This window comes from Diorhabda carinulata, chromosome 4, assembly GCF_026250575.1.
Source record: "Diorhabda carinulata isolate Delta chromosome 4, icDioCari1.1, whole genome shotgun sequence".
Taxonomy (NCBI): Eukaryota; Metazoa; Arthropoda; class Insecta; order Coleoptera; family Chrysomelidae; genus Diorhabda; species Diorhabda carinulata.
The window spans coordinates 22803585-22817869 of record NC_079463.1 but is presented as its reverse complement, the minus strand read 5'-3'; the positions used below and the strand labels follow the sequence as shown (position 1 = coordinate 22817869).

The 14285-nt window shown below is 34.0% G+C and overlaps 2 protein-coding genes across 21 annotated transcripts in view; one reads left to right on the top strand and one right to left on the bottom strand.

Moving 5' to 3' along the window:
• Positions 1-56: 56 nt before the first annotated feature.
• LOC130892942 (vacuolar protein sorting-associated protein 28 homolog) lies at positions 57-5342 on the bottom strand. The gene is made up of 5 exons (XM_057798687.1): positions 5167-5342; positions 4535-4713; positions 4420-4480; positions 4174-4369; positions 57-590 (listed from the first exon to the last, which is right to left on the bottom strand). The coding sequence occupies exons 2-5, from the start codon at positions 4548-4550 to the stop codon at positions 219-221; spliced, it is 645 nt and encodes a 214-aa protein (XP_057654670.1). The 5' UTR covers positions 4551-4713; positions 5167-5342; the 3' UTR covers positions 57-218.
• A 4956-nt stretch (positions 5343-10298) lies between these two features.
• LOC130892931 (inositol hexakisphosphate and diphosphoinositol-pentakisphosphate kinase 2) overlaps positions 10299-14285 on the top strand; it is a 138576-nt gene continuing 134589 nt past the window's right edge. For 14 of the 20 annotated variants that reach the window (XM_057798661.1, XM_057798671.1, XM_057798657.1 and 11 more), the window contains exons 1-2: positions 10299-10596; positions 10650-10754. In XM_057798661.1, the coding sequence (XP_057654644.1) occupies positions 10677-10754 (78 nt within the window). In that variant the 5' untranslated portion in view covers positions 10299-10596; positions 10650-10676. Of the gene's footprint in view, positions 10597-10649; positions 10755-10806; positions 10912-14285 lie in introns of those variants that run through there. The other 6 variants (XM_057798659.1, XM_057798660.1, XM_057798651.1 and 3 more) reach the window with 6 other exon arrangements.

The following is a 14285-nucleotide window of genomic DNA, read 5'->3' as shown; positions in this document are numbered from 1 at the left end:
GTTTCAATTTAAAGCTATAAAAATATTACTATTACACAAAAAATTATACCCAATGATATTGCTTAATTTTTAATTGAACTTATTACTAATCTAACAATATTTTAAATTATTTAAATGGGCAACTAGGATATACTATACAAACATTTTAGTAAATATATAGATTATTAATTTTATAAAATGTTCCTTACAAATATTACTATAAAATGCATATAAAATCATTAGGCTGAATTGTGAAGAACTTTATTAAATGATGCATAAGCACTTTCAAGATCACAAAGAAATTGCCTAATTTGAGATTCTGAAAGTTCGTCTGAGGCCTGCATCTCATTTAGAGTATTCAACCATTCTGCAACTTTTTGTTTTCCATCAAAATCAGATGGCAAAATGCTAAGTCTATTCATGGTATCCACCAAATCTCTAACATCGGGATGTAAATTATCCATAGAACGAATATCCAATCTCAGTTTGTCCATTATTGTGATGAATAATGAGACAATATCAGCAATACACCTACTTGTATTACCTTTGTCATCTTTTATTGTAATTGGTCTATCCTCTTTAATACGTTCTAAAGCTGCAGGACAGTCAAGCTGCAAATAATATATTAATAATTACAAAACATTATTTATTATGAGATACAATATGCCCAAACATCACTACTAATATTCATAATCAAATATAAGTTTTGTTGAAGGACCTTAATAAATATTAACAATAAACACCACAAAACTCCAAAGAAATAGAAAAGATACCAGATATGATAAATTCATATAATTTGAAAGAATCTCCCTCAAAGTACTGCCCTTGGCTAATAATGCATTTATCCCAAAGATGATTCCATGTCTGGAGGAATTTTTCTAATCCTTGTTATTGTATTGTCCTCTTCTGCTCTGTAGTAGCACAACATCTGAAATACTCTTTGTTGGTGAGCCTTGGAAGAATTAGTGGAATTTCCAAAACACAAAGCAACAAAGATTACAACCATAATTTGATGTGAAGGAATATTATAAGAAGTTTTGAGGTATTCTTGTGACGCATCACCAAATATCTTGCTAATGCTGCAGAAAACACTTTGATCCTACTTTAATATAAATTAGTTAAGCTCTCCACTAATAAATTCTATGAATTACTAATTGTGACATAACCTCTTGCTGTTTTGCCTTTTTTTTATTGTTTACACCAGGTATGGGCAACCTTTGACATGCTGACTTTAGCGTGCAAAACGTTCGCGGGCCGCGTTTAAAAGTACTTAGTGCATTTTAAAGTAGTGATAATATTTTTTTGCGATAGATATTAGACATGAAATAATACGACAATGTTATTATTGTATTATGTATTTATTATTGACATGTATGTGTATATTGACAATGTGATTATTGTATTTATTAAAATAACAAAATGAAATTTTAAAAAAAGGTACAACATTATAATTAAATAGTTACATTTGCAATTGTTACAAACTACAAAAGTTAAATACATTGAAATCAATGAGACACTTGAGCTTGAATTTGGGAAACTAATCCATCGATATTTGGATGAATTCCACTGATACAAAGACGTAAAGAATTTTCCAAATTATCGTCAGTCAGTCTTGTACGATGTGTTGATTTATTAACTTTCATCAATGAAAAGAACTGTTCGCATTTATAAGTACTGCCAAACGCAGAAATCAATCTTCTTGCGAATTTTCTAAGCTGCGGAAAATTGTCTTCTTCTAGGTATTTTTTGTAGAAATCGCACAACTCTACGTCTTCAAATTTGGATTTTAGGAGTGAGTTTTCTTGAATCTCGATTAACTCCATTTGTAAGTGTATTGGAGCATTTTGTACATTACATTTTGTAGGAGTAGCAAATAAATTGAAACATTCTTCCATGTTTTTGAAGTCGCTAAATCTGTTCGAAAATTGTTCCAACAGTAACTTGAGTTCTTGAGCATATTGAGCATAAGCAATATTTTCATACGCAGAGAGCGTGTTGAAATGGTAACTGTTACCAGACTGCAGACTCCCACAAGCGTAGTTTGATCTGAAACGCTTTCAAATGGCTGTACAAATCATTTACTAACTGTCCTTGTTTTTGAAGTTTCAAATTTAAATCATTCAAATAGCCTGTAAGATCGACCAGAAATGCTAAATCACATATCCATTTTGGGTCACTCAAATGTGAATTATCTTTTATTTTCATAAAGTCTGCAATCTTATTTCTAAGCTCGTAAAACCGTTTCAACATTTTTCCTTTGCTCGTCCATCTGACTTCACAATAATATGTTACGTCGTTATATTCAGCTGATATTTCATCCAAAACCATCTTGAACTGACGATGGTTAAGCCCTCGGGATCGAATAAAATTTATGGTTTTTACTACCACATTCATAACATTGTGGAGTCGAATGGACTTAGAACACAAGTTCTGTTGGTGGATAATGCAATGAAGGACTATAAAATCATATTTTTGCACATTTAATTCTGTTGCTTTTTCATTCAAACTTCCGATGAAACCTTTTCGTAAGCCGACCATAGAAGGTGCACCACAGTGCATACTCCAATTAATTTTGACCATGGCAGGCCAAAACTTGTGAATACCTTTTGAACTTCATTAAAAATTATCTCTCCTGTAGTGGTTGCTTTTAGCGGCTGTAAAGCTAGCAATTCCTTAGTAACAGTGAACTCCTTATCAATACCTCGAATAAATATAGCCAGTTGAGCTGTGTCAGACAAATCGGTGCTCTCGTCTAATGCTATGGAAAATGATTCAAAACCAGCCATACGGTCAGTCAATGTTGTTTTTATATCATTAGCCATCATTTCTATACGTCGAACAACAGTTCTTGACAAACTAATTTTTTCAAATTCATTTTTCTTTTCAGGACACAAAACACCGCAAACTTCTAACATACACTCCTTGATAAATTCTCCTTCGGCAAATGGTTTTAATGCCTTTGCCAACCAATTTTGAGCTAACTATAAAACTGGCTTTCACAACATTATCAAGTTGTGTTCTTTGTTTATGAAACATTTGTTGCTGTTTTTCAATATTTGCTCTAAGCTTCTGGATTTTGTCAGTTCTTAATTGTCCTGTCAGTGAGTGCTGTGTAGCATGCTTAGTTGAGTAATGCCTCTTTATATTGAATTCCCTCATTACTGAAATGGATTCATTACAAAGCAAACAAATAGGCTTACCATTGTGCAAGTATAAGTACTTAGTTTAGTGTAGTATTTTTTTAATTGCCGGATCCAGCCCGCGGGCCGTTGGTTGCCCATATGTGGTTTAGACCAACACTAAAAATGCTTGTAATTCATACCACTTTCAATTATAATGCTCTGGACTAAAATGATCATGAGTGCTTAGTGGAATGCATCAAAAATAGTATATGTATAAGAGTTCTAGTCCAATCTGCAAAGGAACGAACAAGAATTTGAGCCAACTAAATTATTTGACTCCTGGTGATCTTGTCCCTGTCTAATTCATGATCCCCTGTAATCCTAATTGCCTATACATGTAGGTATAATTTTAATTGTGTTATGACATCACAGTGCCAGACTGCAGATGATCTGTAACCAACTTAAGTAATGTTTATTGGATTAACACAGTTCAACTGTATATGGTTTCTGATATACATATCTACCTACTTCGTGTAATATATGGTAAATAGAAGATTCAAGTAAGGCTGATATATTAATGATGCATTTACATTTTAAATGGAGAACTATTTGCCTCCAAAAAACAACCAAAAATATTTGCACATCTTGGAACAAATTTCCTCAGGAATGAAGTAAACTCCTCAATAAAATATAATTTTTAATAGGAATATAATATTGAAATTTGAAGTGGTATCTTATTATAGATAATTGTTAGGGTGTTTTAAAGCATTTGGTTATGTGACATTAAACTTATGTTTTTATCCATTACTAATTAGTAGTTAAACCTGAGTTTAACTTTATATTTCTATTCATACTTTTTATTTAAAATGTTTGCAACACCATAAAGCAAGAAAATTCGATGTTATTCACTCAATTACGACAAAATACAAAATTTTCCGCCAAATAAAATAATATAGTTTATCAAGTACAAATAGCTGATATTTTGAACAAAATGTTTCATTAAACAGGTTTGGTTCTACTGGTTTGATAATGGCATCAATTCATATACAAATTTAAACGTTTATCCACTTACCCTGTATTTCTTAACGAAGGCATCAGGAGTTGGAAATTCATCACTCTTAACTTGTCGAAAAGCTGCCTTATATTGAACTAATAATTTACTACAGGCACCTGTATATTCTTTGGCGACCACACAATCTCTAATATAAGCTTTTTCCAAGTGTTGTAAAGTATTTATCACGGCATAGAGATCTGCTAAATTGTCATACCTAAAAAATTTATTATCAGCTTAGAAATAATATCAAAACTGGGAACTTACTTTTCCCTTTCTCTGGCGTTATGGTACAGTTTTACTTCTTCGTAAAGTTCAGGACGATTTTCTAAAATTTAATACATGTAATTATGTCGTTTAAACAATAGTTCATTCAACGTACCTTGATTAGCAGACATTTTTCATTTAATTTATAAATCAAGTTGAAAAAACAACTTGAACCTCCCTTTCAACTGACATATGTCGTATGAGTCATTATGTGGTTTTCTATGATCAGGCCAAACCGATCATGATCTGAATATTCGAAAAGTAATCCAGATCCCATTCACTATCGTTCGGAAACTGAAAGAAGTAATCAGGTTTATGCCATGTGATAGGATCCTTTCCACTATACACAATTCTTTTTGCAAATGATCTCATTTATATATAATTGAGCTAATTGTTATCAGAGCACCTGTTTTCATTTTTTTATGGTGGGTCAAATGGAATGCAGGGGAATGGAATGACAGATTGATACATCATTCAGCTCATTAAGCAATGTAATGAATTGTCAAAATCAGCTGAAGCCTATTATAAAATGGCCGCAGTGGAGTAAGCAAATGTTTTTGCGATAAGTCTTATTGGGGAAGTTATTATTCCCAGTTTTATTGCGAAGTGGTTTCTTCTGCTAGGTACTTCACAAAATACTAAATGAACATTCGGAAATGTAACTTTTTTTACTATGCAGTGCTGTGCTTAGTGTAGTAAGCGATAAATACATATAGTATAAAAAGCAAATCCTTAAAAAGTACTCACTCATGTTTAATAAATACTAAATATTGAGAATTGCTTGAAAGCTTATTGCAAAAATACTTATATTCCGTTATATTAATTTCACCGAAACAGGTCTAAAAAGTATCTATGAAATTCTCTTAAGACCATAACATGAAATAATACATAACAACCGAATTACCGGAAAAACTCAAGAAAAGTAATATCATACGGTCGTCATTTTGACGTATCAACATATTCTTGAATTGCCTAATTGTATTCTAACCTAAATTTCACTTGTCAATACAAAAGTGAAATAAAAATATATTCTAACCACTAGGCACTAACCAAAAAACAAGTAAATCTAAGCTCAAATTTTTCAGTCAAATGAGCTAAATTGAGTTATTTTCGTAAAACAAAGGTTGGTACTGAATCGGTAAGGGGGGAGGTAAATATCTCAAATCACCTGATTTGAGTAAAATTAAATCGGACGTAGTTTTAAATGAGCTACACTCAAATGAATTCAAATTATCTGAGATTCCATGCAAAAGGAAATAAACAGATTATTGCATCGCATTCAGCACAGCCTACAAGCCGGTGGTTTTTTTGGTAATAAGAAATATATACTGTATTTTTTTATAACGGAGGAAGTATACAACAAATGTGTCAACTTTTACTGACCCTACGATCTTATGCAACGTGTAATTTATTGATTTCAGTAGATTTTGTAGAAGTATGTATCTAAAGCTTCCGCATGCCGAATTGTTAAACGAGTTTCACTAGCAATTTCTTCTCCACTGCTAGAGTACATCTATAAGCCCCGCAATCAACAAGAAATATTTCTAGAGATAAGTTTTACCATATTTTTAGATTTCAAAGAGTGATTGGTACTATGGACTACACTAATAAAAATACATTCGCTTGGTGGAAATGATGAAGAAATCTTTCGATTAAGGAAAGGTTTTTTCATCTAAAATATGCAAACAGTTTCTGATACAAATTTAAAGATTAGGATCATAGTTGTTGGATTGCCTGACTCTTGTCATGACCAGACCATTTTCAAAAATTCTACATTAAAAAAACAGTTTGTACCTGGTAGATATGATCGCTACGTTTTATTGTGGTTATAGAGTGGAACCATACCTCATAACTCAAAACTTATCAACCTAATTAGATCTCGTAATACTGTGGAACGGCAGTATGGAGGAGTAGATATGGCAATTAAAGTTATAGAATTCGGTTGCATATAATTACTGCAACGGCAGTATTGCAATAACAATGCATAAACAAATTTTGAGAAAATATAAAAAAATAAAAGATATTCAACTCCCATGATTTTCATTTTCAAAATTCTCGACGTTTCGGCTCCCACTTTGGAGCCATTATCAAGAGAAAGGTGGGGATAGGGTGGTTATTCGTTCATTGGTAAAAAGTGATCCGATTCCGTGGTCTCAATTTGCCTATTTCACGCAACGAATCACCCCTTTTTCCTGGTTGATTCCAAGGCCTCAATCTTCCTACTCCTTGGAATTTCACCGAAGAAATGAAAAGCTGGAACAAAAAATATAAAATGATTAAAATAGAGAATAATATGCTTACCATCAAGAACACTGTTGACATTAATAAACTCACTGCTGATCGTGAGCTAACTGTATCCTGTAATTATAGGGAACCTATTAGCGGATTTTGGAGTTTTGGCGCGCGTGGGAAGTATACCATTGACGCGGAGGGGGGGAGGGATAATAAATGTGTGGAGATCGGTTTCTCGGGGGGTTTTAGAGAAAATCTTGTTGTTGGTTGGAGTGGTATTGGAGCGAGGTGGATGAAGAAGGTGTTACCAAGTTGCCGGCAATCAGTTTGGACGTTTCTCCATTTCGATAGCTTCTCAAACAACCTGGACTTGAAGGAGCGGAGTGGGGCGATATTTTTGGTTATATTGAAATCGATTGTGAGTCCGGTATAGAAACGATGTTGGGCAAAGATGAAGGAAATATCGGAATTGGTAACAGACAACAAGTGTTCCTTGGCTCTGACGGAAATACGTCGATTTGTCTGGCCAAAATAAGAACGCGGGCAATCTGAGCAGGGGATTTTCATACACTCCATGGTGTTCATTGGATATTTTGTCTTTGACGGATCTTTGAGGCTACGGAATCGAATCGCTTCTTACCAATGAACGAATAACCACCCTATTCCCACCCTTCTCTTGATAATGGCTCCAAAGTGGAAGCCATTTGCTTTCTCTCTTCATCTTTTTTGTTAAAACTGCCGTTTTTTTTTGGTTATTTGTTTTATAATATACCTTTTCAACTTTGTATGTACCTAGAAAAAATAGAGCCGAAAAACCCTATGCAAATCTACTTTTTTACATTTAGCGCTTTTTAGGTATGTTCTATGGCACAACTGATAGCGCCATCATGTTCCGCGGCAAAAAATACATCGAAAGCATGTTTTACATGATATTTTAAACAAAATTTTGTCTCATAATATCAAAAAATATAACAACTTCTTTTTTCTACCTTCTTTTAATTTGGCATATCACTCAACTGGGGAAAGAGTTCTCTAAGGTATTTGAATCAATCCCTCTCTTTATCCATAGCCTTTATAAACTTTTTCATCAATCCAAGTTTACTCTAAAAGGGGGGTAGGGCATATACAAGGGGTATAAATTTAAAGATTAGGAAAAATATAACAACTTTGCAAAGCCAAGTTTGGACAATTATTGCGTAGGATCTAAAAATTAAAAAAAATTTTAAATTATGGATTTAGAATCGTAATTCCGTCAGCTTTCCAAATATGTAAATAACTTATGGGTTTAGTAACATAATAATAAAATTTCAGGACAAAAACCAAAAATTTTCAAAAAATGTTGAACTTTGTCAATTTTTTTAAGGTCATAACATGACCTTGAAGTAATTGGAGTATTTTTCTCGTATTCCTATTTACATAAGCTATCTGCTGTAAAAATTTCAAATTCCTAAGTCAAGCCGATCCTGAGATTTACGATTTTGGCACAAATGATTTCCATTTTTCCCTATGTGTGCCGTCACGCTGAAAAGGACCTCTTGTTCCTTCATAATTTACTCTCAAAGTATACATACAAGGAAAGGAATCCGAACGTAATGTTGATTGAATAGCATCAATTTGGGGGAGAAATAAATCGTTGGTAGGGCGCGCTACTTTTCAAGAAGTACTCGTTTAAATACTTAAACGAGTTGCTATTAACAGTTCTAAAAAATATTTTGAGAAACATGGAATTAAATTAAAGCGTAAGGAAATTTTTCAACACAGCAATATTGTGTACATGAATAATGTAAAAAATTCTATACCTTTCGGATTCCTCGTATCTAAACTTCGTCAATTAACTCTTCAAAGTCGGTTTTACTTGAAGTAGACTTTAGTTAAAGTCGTCTTTAAGCACGTAATTAACCTCTCCATATTTCCTATTTGTTATATATACATAATCACATATCTAAAGTTACTAATAGTAATTTTTGAATTCTAAGAGACCTGACTAATTACTATAGTTAAAAATCGTAACAATGAATTTGTCAAGTCATGAAACACAACTTACAAAAGATTTAGCAGGATCCTATGGATTTAATGCCACACTCTTAAAGTGTATCATAATTACCTAAACCTAGCACACTGATCTTTCAACAATTATTTTCACAGACCTTTGTAACAATCTTATAATAAATAATTTAAATTGCTAGCAGTGTCTTAACTAGATTTTAGAGGCAATTGAAAAAATAATTAGAAAGCAATCAAATACAGGCGTATATCCCTATTATGGTTTTTTGCTTTATGTCCCGTAAAGATCTAAATAACACGCCGCACGATACATATAAACCACGGTATACCTATGCTCAGGTACGCGCTATCTGTCTCGCACAATGTGACGTCAAGTTGGAATCAAGATAATGTCAAGTATAATGAGTGCGTTCCACTAAGCACTCACGATAATTACGTTCACGACCACGATCTTTCCCGTTCCACTTGGTACTGAGCGTTATAATAGTAAACCCAAGTGGACTGACCTACGAGACGTTTTGAGTGTATTAACGAATGGCAAAACAGAAAAAATAAAGTTATTTTACAATTTGTAAGTCATCGAATTTTTTAGTGGACTGGTTAAGTAATTGACAGCTTTAAAAGTACTTAAAATATCCCATACCGCATCAAATAATTAGATATATTCTCACAGTTGCAACCTGCGTTGCTTCAATTTTGAAAATTCCGCTAAATCTTTCAACGCTGACCTCGACCCACCTCATGATAACAGTCGACGTGAACGAAACTTATGACGTCATGAGTGACGTTCTCGCCGCGACCACAACGATCTTGGTCGCTATGTGAAACGCCCAAAAGAGTATTTCAGGCGCCGTGAACGCTTAATGGAATGCAGCAAATGTATGCTGTATACCTGTTACAAAGTTTTATTTTGATTACAAAAATATTTGATGCAGACATGTTTATATATATGGTTATTTAATTTAGCAGTTAAATTCCACATTCTTGTTGTTGTTGTTGTTGTGAACAAAGAATATAATTTCCTGCCTGTTCCGTGAATAAGGGTCTCTTTAAAATATTTATTAGGAAAATTATGGATTCATTCAATATTATTGGCTGAAAAACCTCATAACGTGCGCGCGCGAAACCTTTTGTAACGTGCCGCTTAAACCTCAAATGAGAGCAGGGTAACTGCGCAAGAAGTTTTGCAGGCCGAAAAACCCTCGTGAGAAGTGATCGAAAGTGCCGGAAAACTCATCCGAAAAACCTTATAACGTGCGCGCGCGAAACCTTTTGTAACGTGCTGCTTAAACCTCAAATGAGAGCAAATTTTCATATATATGTAATACTTCTATATGGATAGTTTCTGTAAGTGAAAGCTGTTCCGACTAAGGAAGACAAAATGACAACGATTTCTCTGTTCTCCGAGGTTTCAACTTGGTTCTGCGCATTCTTAAGCATGCGCAGTATAGATAAAGTGTCTCGAACGAGAAAGAAAATGTCGGCACCATAACGTAGGCACCCATAACAACTGTCCATATAGGAGTATTACAAATATGAATTTTCAAGTCATGCGTTGTGCACCAAAGTTCGAAATATGATCAGAGCATACTACTGGAACAAACCTTTCGTTTGAACTTCTAATTTGTAGGGTAGTGATAGTTATTGAATCGTCAGAACATGTCTCGACTACAATAGTCAGGACGTGGTTTATCTATGGTTATAGTTCGATGGTTAAAGTAATATGTTAAAAGGGTTGCCTGCCATGAAAATACAATTATAGTGTTGGGGCCCTAGTGCCAAGAAATACAGTATTTTGTATTTTATGTAATGGATAAATAATTAAAAATGTAAAATCAAATTCTCCACATTTTATTATTTGTTCAGTTTTATTACATATTTAAAAATAGTGTCACTATAATCAATATTTGTAGACCTGCTCGATAACTGGTTCAACATTAGGTAAGGTTTTTTTTTATAAATAATTTTCAGTATTTAAATTAAATATTTTGTAGGATATGTAGGCATGTTTTCCCGTAATCATGTCTTATACAGAACTAGAACATGGGTATCAAGGTTTACGTAAAGCAACTCGACCTGCACATTTCTATGTAGGAGCAGTAAGTTAATTTAATATAATTTAACAATAGCGTCTTCCTTTACTTGTACCAGGTTTCTGTTATCTAATGGAATCAGTTAGTCATGGAAAGATTCGTGCCTTCAGTTATTATAGAAGATTTTGATGATCCAGTGCATATTTCTTCCCACTGGCATGGGGTATTAAATGTTTTTATTATAACCTTTGGATTGCTAATAAGTGCTGAGAGTGTTTTTAATCAACTTCTAACCATTTAACAAAAATTCTGCCTCTATATAAAAAATAATGTACAGATTTTGTTTATTTAATCACGCTTTACTAGTCTACGGTCTTACGTGTAAATCCAATGACCCTGGAGTTTACTGAACAGCAAGAATCCCATCGTCCTTGCTACTGACAGCTCCAAAATTTTTGGGAAAAAATGCGATTTGTAGGCGTCTAGAAGTTTCTTTATCGGCGTTTACAACCTCGACATTCATCCGGATGCTCATTCGACGATCTGGACGCACAATTTGGTGGTTTTGGTCACTCTTTCCGGAGTTGAAACAGTCATAGGATGACCTGGGCTCTCTTGGCCCCTCACTAAAGCGCTTACACCTCTCAAAAACACGTGCGCGATATAGAAAATTGCCCCCATAGGTCTCTTGCAACAATTTATAGCACTCAGTCGGAGTTTTTTCAATTTAACGAGAAATTTGAGATTGATCTTTGCTTCACAAGTACTGTAATAGTGATGGAAACGTGTTTTGGGACATGCATAGACAAGATATTATCTAGATACCAAACGCCCTACTCGTTTTTGACCCCACCTGTCTAGGGCGCCCTCTAGAAGCGCTGTCTCGTTATTTATTAGTCAAACCTCCTACATCTGCTACTTTTTGTAATGGAATAATTTTAGACATTTCGTAATTTCGTACTTGACAAAACTCCATAAATTGTTTCGATATTGTCGTGTTCACTGAAGTCTCCTTCGACTTATGTTATTCTACAACGCTTTTGGTAATTCAAATGTCTTCTTCAATATTAACAGGAATACATGGTGCATCATTACTATTTGTCATTTTTTAGAAAGCAATAACTGTAAATGATATTGTTTGTTGGTACTAAATAAAGAGTCTTCTAATATGGTCTGTTCACAGAAAATGTGATCGTTATTATTGTTAACATGTCAAAAAATAATAAACAGACAAGAGACATTAAAATATTTAAGTTATACAAAAAAATTATCGTTATTTTAGTCCAGGAGCCAGCAATTCTGAAAGCTCTGTGATTACTAAAATTTTTTTTACAAGAAATAAAAGTTAACACTTATACGAATAAAATTTGTTTGTTCTGCGTGTCTTTGATTGGCCGGAAATATTCTAAATACATCATTACATTTCCATAATTTTTTTTCCGTCATCAAGGAAATATTATGTTCATAAAGAAAAAATTTGGCCAACCAACCATTTTTAGAAAGAAAAGTCAAGCATACCTATTTCAATGGTGTGATAGGGTATAAAATTTATTCATTAAAATTTATTTATAATTATCTTGGTATGCGTGATTATAAATTGTTGTAAATTTTACTTACTTGAAGACATTTCTTTTAGAGTCTTTCTTCTACCTCTGGCCTCTTCCTTACGTATAGCAAAAGGATATACAGGAAAATTTTCATTTGAGTTGATCATATAAATAAATGAAGGTTGATATAAAAGTTATATTTAATTCAAGTTTATTTATCAATAATCATCTACATCATTATCTTTCAAATTATCATTTCTCTCCTGATTCTTCGATTTCTTCCTCATACTGTTGGCATCTTGATAAAGAGTGATTTTTTTGCTGGTATCTTTTTGGCAAGACTGTTGTTGAGAGATCACGCGTGAATCGTGTCTTGTGTCACTGTTCAATTTGGTTTATAATTTAATCATGAATTGACCTACGAACGAACAACGCTTGCAAATTATTGAATTTTACTATCAAAATTCAGGCTCGTTTAAGAGAGTGACTTCTTCCAATTTAAGGGTAGTTTGGTCGGCCTTCTGAGGGAACTATTCAGTTTACACTATTGGACATTAAAACATTAACACGCAAACGTACAGTAAGGACCGAAGAAAATATTGCGGCTGTGTTACTGATGACCGTGAAATGTCGATTCTTAGCAATTGAGCATCTGTTACTCCTTTACATGGAAAATTTTGCGAAAAGATTTGGGTCTAAAACCTTATAAGATACGGCTGGTGCAAGAATTGAAGCCACACGATCTCCCACAACGTCTAACATTTGGTAAATGGGCGCTGGCAAAGTTTGAGGGAGAAAAATTGTATTCAGTGACGAAGCTCGTTTCTGGTTGGATGGATACGTCAACAAGCAAAATTGCCGCATCGGGAATGAAGACCAGCCAGAAGCATTGGAAGAGCTACCAATGCATCCCGAAAAAGTCACTGTTTGGTGTGGGTTATGGCCGGTGGCATCATCGGGCCGTACTTCTTCAAAAGCGACGATGGCTGGAACGTTACTGTGAATGGCTAGCGCTACCGTGTGATGATTGACGATTTTTTTTGCCTAAAATGGAAGAATTGGACATGCCTGACATGTGGTCACAACAAGACGGTGCCACACGGCACGTGAAACAATGGCCCGTCGGGGTGGCTGTTTTAGCATCTGATGCTGGCATCCCTAGTCTAATCGCTCCCATTTGATTTAATGCCCCACTAACCTGCCAGCATCCTAGTATTAAGGTAGCCTAAGATTCACAAAAGTATATTTATTCGAATTCAGTTCAAGGAGACTCGTGCACGGTCTCAAGTGTGATTATTGGAATCAACATGTCCGTATGAATTTCAGTATAATAATCTGCTCTTTCAACCTGGTCCTGATTAGTCATTCTATATATATATATATATATATATATATATATATATATATATATATATATATATATATATATATATTAATCGGGTTAAAACGTTCTTCGCCGTCTTCCGATTCCCAGTTTTCATTTTTCTCGATATTCCCAAAGATCTTCTTCCAATCCTCTCTCTCGAATATCCTTCTCGATACCTTCTCTCCAGTTTAATCTTGGTCTTCCTCTCTTTCTTCTTCCTTGTGGTGCCCAATTTAAAATTTGTTTGGGTATGCGGTCTTCAGGCATTCTTTGGACATGTGCGTACCATCTTAACTGATTCACCCTAATGTCTTCCGTAATCGTATGTTGCACTTTCATGATCTCCCTGATTCTGTCGTTTCTTATTTTTTCCAGTCTTGATATTCCTGCCGCGCGTCTCCAATAATCCATTTCTGTGGCTTCAAGCATTTTGACTGTTTTTTCTTTTAGAGGCCAGATTTCGCTACTATATGTTGTTATACTTTTTATTATGCTATTGTATATTCGATGTTTGTTTTCCTTGGATATTTGTTTGTCCCACAATACACTATTTAGTTGTCTTATTGCTTGTCATCCTTGGTTATTTCTTTGTGCGATTGCTTCATCTAATCTTCCATCATTAGTGATGATCATCTAGGTATTTGTATTTTGTACAATGACTTATTTTTTGTTGTGCTTCTTCAA